The sequence below is a fragment of the Salvia splendens genome, chromosome 18 (genome assembly GCF_004379255.2).
Source record: "Salvia splendens isolate huo1 chromosome 18, SspV2, whole genome shotgun sequence".
NCBI classification, from domain to species: Eukaryota; Viridiplantae; Streptophyta; class Magnoliopsida; order Lamiales; family Lamiaceae; genus Salvia; species Salvia splendens.
The window spans coordinates 25387407-25395408 of record NC_056049.1 but is presented as its reverse complement, the minus strand read 5'-3'; the positions used below and the strand labels follow the sequence as shown (position 1 = coordinate 25395408).

At 43.7% G+C, this 8002-nt stretch overlaps 1 protein-coding gene across 1 annotated transcript; it reads left to right on the top strand.

Annotated features, from left to right (window-relative positions):
* Positions 1 to 395: 395 nt before the first annotated feature.
* Positions 396 to 8002, top strand: LOC121776501. The gene is made up of 4 exons (XM_042173673.1): positions 396 to 802; positions 6602 to 6774; positions 6899 to 6980; positions 7053 to 8002. Exons 1-4 carry the CDS (start codon positions 458 to 460, stop codon positions 7518 to 7520), a joined length of 1068 nt encoding a protein of 355 aa, XP_042029607.1. The 5' UTR covers positions 396 to 457; the 3' UTR covers positions 7521 to 8002.

Here is an 8002-nt window from a genome sequence, read left to right as displayed (position 1 = left end):
TTACGATATTACTCTTTTATTGATATTTTATTTACTATTTATTGAAATTTATGAGCCTTAATCTCATCCACTTATAAATATAGAAATATAGATTTAGTCTTATCTACTGGATCTACGAAATATCAATAAAAATATTATAAGAATATACTCTTATTTATCTATTTAAATAAATAAATAAATAAATAAGTGCGCTAATTAAGTATCTTCACTTGTGAGTAGAATAAGTCAACCCTATAAAAGTTGCCAATATCAAAAAATCGGAAGAAAAAAAAAAGTTGCACTTGCATTGACTGCCTGTAATTAGATCCTATCTTAATCACATGTTTCTGATCACACCTTGCATATAAAAGAGTAGTTCATCAATCCCACCGCCTCAAACTCCTCTCTAACATTTCTCCATCTATTTCAATTCTAGACAAGTATGAGTGAATTCGCGCAGTAAAGCCATGAAGAATCGATGCTGCTGCGCACGGAGCCCTCCTTCTGCATATACACTGACGACGAGTTCGGCCAACATGTCGGAAATGTGGAGGCGGTTAGAGAAAAGATTGAGAGTACTGCTACGATTGGGGAAAACGCGGATGCTGAGTTCAGTTTTGGGGAAAATGGGATGAGGGTGATTCAAGAAGTTGAGGATGAAGACGAACAAGAGGAGGGAAAGGCACCGAGTAGATTCAAAAATCTCAAGATTGAAACCGGAGGAGACCAAACTATCCCTTCTATTTTTCTGGTGGAAGGGGGAGGTGGCGATGCCGATGCGGCCGCTCTCACAAAGTGGAGAAATCATGCTGAATATTTGGAGGTGAGATTTCTATAACTTTGTTTTTACTGGAGTACTATTTTTGCTGTATTTATTGAGTAGCCCTATCGCAATTTTTCAGTTTGTCTGCTGAAAATCCTTTCATTAAAGTCAAGGTTTAATAAAAAAAATACTGTAATTTAAGATTTTTTATTTGTTTCTGTATTTGTACACACATATTAACTGTGGTACAGTTATTCAAGAACATACTAATTTAGGTAGTACAGTGATTTTGTAAGAAGTATATAGGCCATTTGGGCTTTTGGTGTAATAATAAATAATATCTTGGTTGGTGCATCGTGTAATGTTTGGGCATCAATTATACTCCTTTACTCAGGAGTATAATTTTCAAGAAAATGTAAGGACCATGGAGAGGAAGAGATCCGGGAGCAAATATCTTGCTGAATTTTGTGTTGCAGAGTGTAATAATGGAGTGCTCATTTCAGTTGGAAGAAGCTCGGCTAGAAAGGAGTTCGGTAAGCTCGGCTTACCGAGCTGGAACTAGCCTGGAACTAGCCGAGAAGAAGAAGAAGGCAGAAGTCGGTAAGGAAGCTCAGCGGTAAGGAAGCTCGGTAAGGAAGCTCGGTAAGGAAGCTCGGCGTTGAGCTGGAATGAGCCGAGAAGGAAGAGTTCGGTTGTAAGCCGAGGAAGGAGTTCGGTCTTGAACCGAGGAAGGAGTTCGGTCTTGAACCGAGAAGGTAGAAGCAACCTAGCCGAACTAGCCGTTGGAGCAGCAGTTAGTTAGCTGAGATGTAGCGGTTATTCTTCTTGCTTTCTTGATTCTTCTTGTAGTTAGTTAGTAGCAGTTGCTACGTGATTATAGAGCTTTAAATAGCTCACCGTGTATGTAGTTTAGAGTAGAGTTTAATCAATAAAGAGTTTTCCAGTTTTCTCTCCAAAATTATCATCTTCAATACTCAAAGTGTGAGTGTGTGTGTTTTCTGCATTGTGTGATCTCATACAACAGTGAGTGTGTGTGTGATCTTATTGAGTGTGTGAAAGCCTTGTGTGTGCCAATCCTAACAAGTGGCGCCGTCTGTGGGAAAGGGATATTGAAACTGATTTACAGAGGATCAAACGGTTTCAAAGATGGCAGCAAGGCTTGATGCAGAAAAGTTCACAGGCAAGAATGATTATGGCCTGTGGAAGATGAAGATGAAGGCGGTTTTAATTCAACAAGGCTTGGCGGCAGTTCTTGCAAAACCAGAGGAGAAAGGAAAGGCTCCAGTGCTTGATGAAAAAGCTCAGGCAAAGATGGAGGAGATGCAGCTCAAGGCACATTCTGCAGTGATTCTGTGCCTTGGAGATAAGGTCTTGAGGGAAGTTCAAGAAGCCAAGACTGCGGTGGAGATCTTGGACAAGTTAGATGAAGTTTACTTGGCCAAATCCTTGGCTAACCGGCTGTATCTCAAGAAGAGGCTGTATGCCTATAGTTTTTCTGGAGATAGGTCCATCATTGAGCAGCTAGAGGAGTTCAACAAGATCATTGATGACCTGGGATCTGTTGATGTCAAGATCTCAGATGAGGATAAGGCCATTCTCACCTTGAATGCCTTGCCTAGCTCGTATGACCAGCTAAGTGATGCAATTATCTATGGAAGAGATAAACCTATCACCTATGCAGAAGTCTATTCAGCCTTGATGGCCAAAGAACTCCAGAAGACAGCCAACAGAGGCTCTGCAAGCTCCAATGTTCAAGCTGCAGAGGCCTTGAATGTGAAGAAGTTCAAGAAGCAGAACTTCAAGAAGAAGTTTGAGGGCCCTAAACCCTCAAGTTCTGATGCTCAGAAGGAAACCAGAGCTTGCTATTGGTGCAAGAAACCTGGACATTTGAAGAAAGATTGTCATGCATGGAAGAGAAAGATGGCCTCTGAGGGACACAATCAATCTGATTGTGTGGAGAGTGCTGATCCCCCGGCTCAACTCATGAATATCAGTGATAGTGGGGTCAGTCATAGGTGGATAATGGACTCGGGGTGCAGCTTCCATATGTGCCCCAATAGAAGCTGGTTTCATGATCTTCAAGAAGCATCGGGTACGGTTGTTCTTGGTAATAACCACATTTGTCAGATCAAAGGAATAGGGAAGGTAAAGCTAAGCCTACAAGATGGCTCTATAAAGATCCTAACTGGGGTGAGGTATATTCCAGAAGTAAAGAGGAACCTCATCTCATTGGGAATGCTGGAACAGAAAGGGTTCACCATATTGATGAGTCAAGGAAAATTGTTTGTGAAATCTGGAGATGCAGTGATGATGGAGGCTGACAGAGAGCATATTCTCTATTATCTGAAGGCTAAGGCTGTTGATGGAGAAAGCAATGCAGTGTCAGATGATTCCATAATGCTATGGCACAAGAGATTGGGCCACCCAGCCGAAGGAAGCTTGAAAGAACTCATCAAGAAGGGTCTGATCTCTGGAGATTTCAACAAGATGGACCCCTGTGAGCAATGTATACTTGGAAAGGCTAAGAAGGCACCCTATCCTACAGGTATTCACTCTTCTACAGCCCCTTTAGACTACATACATAGTGATCTTTGGGGGCCTTCACCGGTGTGTTCAATTGGTGGAGGAAAGTATTATCTAGCTATCATTGATGACTATACAAGAAAGTTGTGGGTATATATTCTTAAAGAAAAATCTGAAACACTCACAAAGTTCAAGATATGGTGTAAGGAGGTTGAGCTAGAGAAGGGTAGAAGTGTTAAATGCTTAAGGACAGACAATGGCCTAGAGTTCTTGTCTGCTGAGTTTGATCTGTTCTGTAAAGAGAAGGGTATGAAGAGGCACCGGACTGTTCCTGGTAATCCTCAGCAAAATGGTGTTGTGGAAAGGATGAATAGGACAATCCTAGAGAGGGTGAGGTGCTTACTTCTTGGGTCTGGTTTGAGCAGCAGATTCTGGGGTGAGGCTGTGTATACAGCAGCCTATCTCATCAATAAATGCCCATCTACTGCCCTGAAATCTGAAACTCCTGATTACATGTGGTATGGAGCTCATAGTGACTACTCAAAATACAAGGTGTTTGGGTGTGTGGCCTATGCTCATGCTAGGCAAAGTAAGCTTGAAGCTAGGGCTCTGAAATGTATCTTGCTGGGGTATCAGAGGGGTGTTAAGGGGTATAGGCTCTGGTGTATTGAGCCCGGTAAGCAGAAGGTCTTGGTGAGTAGGGATGTGGTGTTCTTGGAGGATCAGATGCCATACCTGAAAGATAAGCCGGACTCCAATGAAGATGAGGGTGATTTCTTCAAGGTGGAGCCTGTGGGGGTTGGCCTAGGAGCAGGTGGAGTTATTGACTCAGGGAGTGAGTCTGATTCAGATAAAGAAGAGGCTCCAACTCAGGGCAACCAGGCTGGTGAGTCTATATCAGACTCTATCAGAGACTATCAGCTTGCAAGGGACAGAGTTAGAAGAGAAACAAGGCCACCAACAAAGTTCTCTGATGTTGTGTATTATGCTCTGTGTGCTGCTGAAGGTATTGATGGTGCAGATCCACTCACATATAAAGAAGCTATGCAGAGTAAAGATAGAGAAAGATGGATTGAAGCCATGAATGAGGAAATAGAGTCTTTACTCAAGAACAAAACATGGATTTTGGTGGACAAATCCAAGCTGAATACAGATGGAAAGGAGAGGAAGCTGATCAGTTGCAAGTGGTTGTTTAAAAAGAAGGTAGAAACCACTGATAAAGACAGAATCAGGTTCAAGGCAAGGCTGGTGGCTAGAGGCTTCACACAGCAGGAGGGAATCGATTTCAATGAAGTGTTTGCACCTGTTGTGAAGCACACTTCGATTAGGATTCTATTGGCTGTGGTGAATCAGCTTGACTGGGAGCTACAACAGCTTGATGTGAAGACAGCCTTCCTCAATGGAGATCTAGAGGAAACTATCTTCATGGAACAGCCAGAGGGCTATGTGAAGATTGGAGAAGAAGGCAAGGTGTGCCTGTTACAGAAAAGTCTTTATGGACTTAAGCAAAGTCCTAGACAGTGGAATAAGAAGTTTGATGCACAGATGAAGAAGATTGGCTTCTCAAAGTCAGAATATGATGATTGCATCTACATCAAGAAGGCAGGCAGGACTCCCGTTGCCTACCTATTACTCTATGTGGATGATATGCTACTTGCAGGGCCTTCTATGACAGAAATTCAGAAAGTTAAACAAGATCTGAAGTCAAGCTTTGAAATGAAGGATCTAGGAGAGTCAAGGAAGATCCTAGGCATACATATTCAGAGAGATAGAGGCTGCAAGAAGCTGTGGATGCTGCAAACTGACTATATTGAGAAAGTTTTGCAGAGATTCAAAATGGAAAATGCAAAAGCTGCATCAACTCCTCTGTCCCAGAGTTTTAAGCTATCAAAGGAACAAGCCCCTAAAACTAAGCAAGAGGCTGATGAGATGGAGGCTATCCCTTATGCTAGTGTGGTTGGAAGTGTTATGTACACTATGATTTGTACAAGACCAGATTTGGCTCATGCTATCTCAGTGACTAGCAGATACATGGCAGACCCGGGGAAGGAGCATTGGAATGCTCTTAAGTGGATATTGAGGTACATGAAGTCAACTAAGGACTGGGGGATTGTGTTCAATGGCTGGGAAGGTGAAGCTGAGGAGGTTGTGCAGGGCTATTGTGATGCAGACTATGCTGCAAACCTGGACAACAGAAAGTCCCAAACAGGTTATCTTTTCACCATGTTTGGAACTGTAATCAGCTGGAAGTCAGGGTTGCAAAGTGTTGTTGCTCTCTCAACAACAGAATCAGAGTATATAGCTCTCACTGCAGCTGTACAGGAGAGTTTTTGGATTCAGGGAGTGATTTCTGACTTTGGTTTTGACCAAAAGACAATGGTGATTCATTGTGACAGCAGCTCAGCTATGTGCTTGGCTAAACATCCGGGTTTTCATGAAAGGAGCAAGCACATAGACATAAAGTTGCATTTCATTAGAGATGAGATTGAAAAGGGGAGAGTGAAGGTGATTAAGATTAACACCTTGCACAATCCGGCTGACATGCTAACAAAGTCTCTAGGTAGAGACAAGTTTGATCATTGCAAGAAATTGATCAATGTTTGTGCAAGAACTGAGATGAGCCCTCAGGTGGAGAATTGTAATAATGGAGTGCTCATTTCAGTTGGAAGAAGCTCGGCTAGAAAGGAGTTCGGTAAGCTCGGCTTACCGAGCTGGAACTAGCCTGGAACTAGCCGAGAAGAAGAAGAAGGCAGAAGTCGGTAAGGAAGCTCAGCGGTAAGGAAGCTCGGTAAGGAAGCTCGGCGTTGAGCTGGAATGAGCCGAGAAGGAAGAGTTCGGTTGTAAGCCGAGGAAGGAGTTCGGTCTTGAACCGAGGAAGGAGTTCGGTCTTGAACCGAGAAGGTAGAAGCAACCTAGCCGAACTAGCCGTTGGAGCAGCAGTTAGTTAGCTGAGATGTAGCGGTTATTCTTCTTGCTTTCTTGATTCTTCTTGTAGTTAGTTAGTAGCAGTTGCTACGTGATTATAGAGCTTTAAATAGCTCACCGTGTATGTAGTTTAGAGTAGAGTTTAATCAATAAAGAGTTTTCCAGTTTTCTCTCCAAAATTATCATCTTCAATACTCAAAGTGTGAGTGTGTGTGTTTTCTGCATTGTGTGATCTCATACAACAGTGAGTGTGTGTGTGATCTTATTGAGTGTGTGAAAGCCTTGTGTGTGCCAATCCTAACACAGAGCTTTGGCACGATCTCTTTTTCCCATAGATTGTGCTAAAATGTTGAAACAGTCATCCAAAGTCTGATCATTGCTATAAAACTGTTGAATTTAACTTCGTGACAGTCCACTGGAGACCTATGTGGTGCTGAGGAATACTATTTTCGAGCTACAGAGGCAGATCCTGAAGATGGTGAACTGCTGTCTCAATACGCCAAGTTGGTATGGCAGCTCCGTGGTGACCAAGCTAAAGCCTTACGTTATTTTGAAAAAGCAGTTGAGGCTGCTCCTGCGAATAGGCGAGTTTTCATTTTTGTTGCTGTCTCATATTGTTCTGACAAACTAGCATCAGTGCATGTATTCAAACATGAATACAAAATGGCTACTGATCTAACAGTTGAAGGCTTGGTGTCATCTTGACAGTGATGTCCTTGCTACATATGCAAGTTTCTTGTGGAATGTAGGAGAAAGTGAGGGGGAAGAGCATTTGGCTGATGACACCCAGGTTGTGTTGTTGTTTGTTATTATATTTGAGTTTTGAGAGTTTAAACTCATGATGTTTGATCAGAAATAGCAGGTCAATGAGAATCTTGTTATGGTGGATTCATTTGGAGGAGCCGCCTACCACCATCACCAATTCGGCCAACCTCATCCGCGCCCCGAAACAGACCCATATCAGTGGTCATCGTTGTACGTCGCCCCAACTACTGAATATGGACAGCCACAACCACCGCCCTTCTCCGACAGACCAGACCCATCCTATGGGCTGCCATGGTTTGGCTCTCGAGACGAGCAGCCACCATACACTGCAGCGAAGACCACCGCTGCCGCGATCCACGTTCGCTGGTCAGGATCTGTACCGCCGTGTACAGTGGCAGCCGCCCGACCATGTACAGTGGCGGCCGCCATGCCAGACCCACCCACAACAAATCCACTAATACCAGCCGTCGTTGTTATATCCGCAACCTCCCGATCAACCGGACTAGCAATGTCTCCCAACGACCAACGATGTCGGCCATATGGAGCCTCTCAACATGCCACGTGATCCAGTGATGCCGGATTCTGAACCGAACCTAACGGTGGCTGCCTTGGCTTCACAGCTCGAACGTATGACTGCTACTATCAAGCAATTGATGTCTCGGATGGATGCAAACAAACGCTGCCTGGGCGATCCACACGCCGCGACGCGACCTCCACCAGACCCTACAACCAGTGTCATGTACACGGAGCCGGTATCGTGTCCCCTACCATAGATGACCGCCGCCGCCCCATCTGATCTCCATCACGATCCATCTAGATGCTCGCTGCTTGTTGTCGTTGCTATCCCGCCTCCACCAGCGACAATATCTCTGTCGTGCAACTCCAATTTCGGGTATGACTCAATGGAATTAATTGTCGTTGATAATGATGAAGAGGAAAAAGATGTTATTCATTCTAGTGTTGATGTTAGTGGACCAATTTATGGTAGTAAAGATGGCATAGATGATCCATGTAATGTTGTTTTTACTTGCCGAGAACCTATACATG

Excerpts from the sequence above, each read along its gene's own strand:
- LOC121776501 (XM_042173673.1), top strand. The coding sequence starts at position 458 with ATGCTGCTGCGCACGGAGCCCTCCTTCTGCATATACACTGACGACGAG. Across the intron at positions 803-6,601 it reads ATCATGCTGAATATTTGGAG|TCCACTGGAGACCTATGTGG; the intron begins GTGAGATTTCTA and ends ACTTCGTGACAG. Across the intron at positions 6,981-7,052 it reads ATTTGGCTGATGACACCCAG|GTCAATGAGAATCTTGTTAT; the intron begins GTTGTGTTGTTG and ends CAGAAATAGCAG.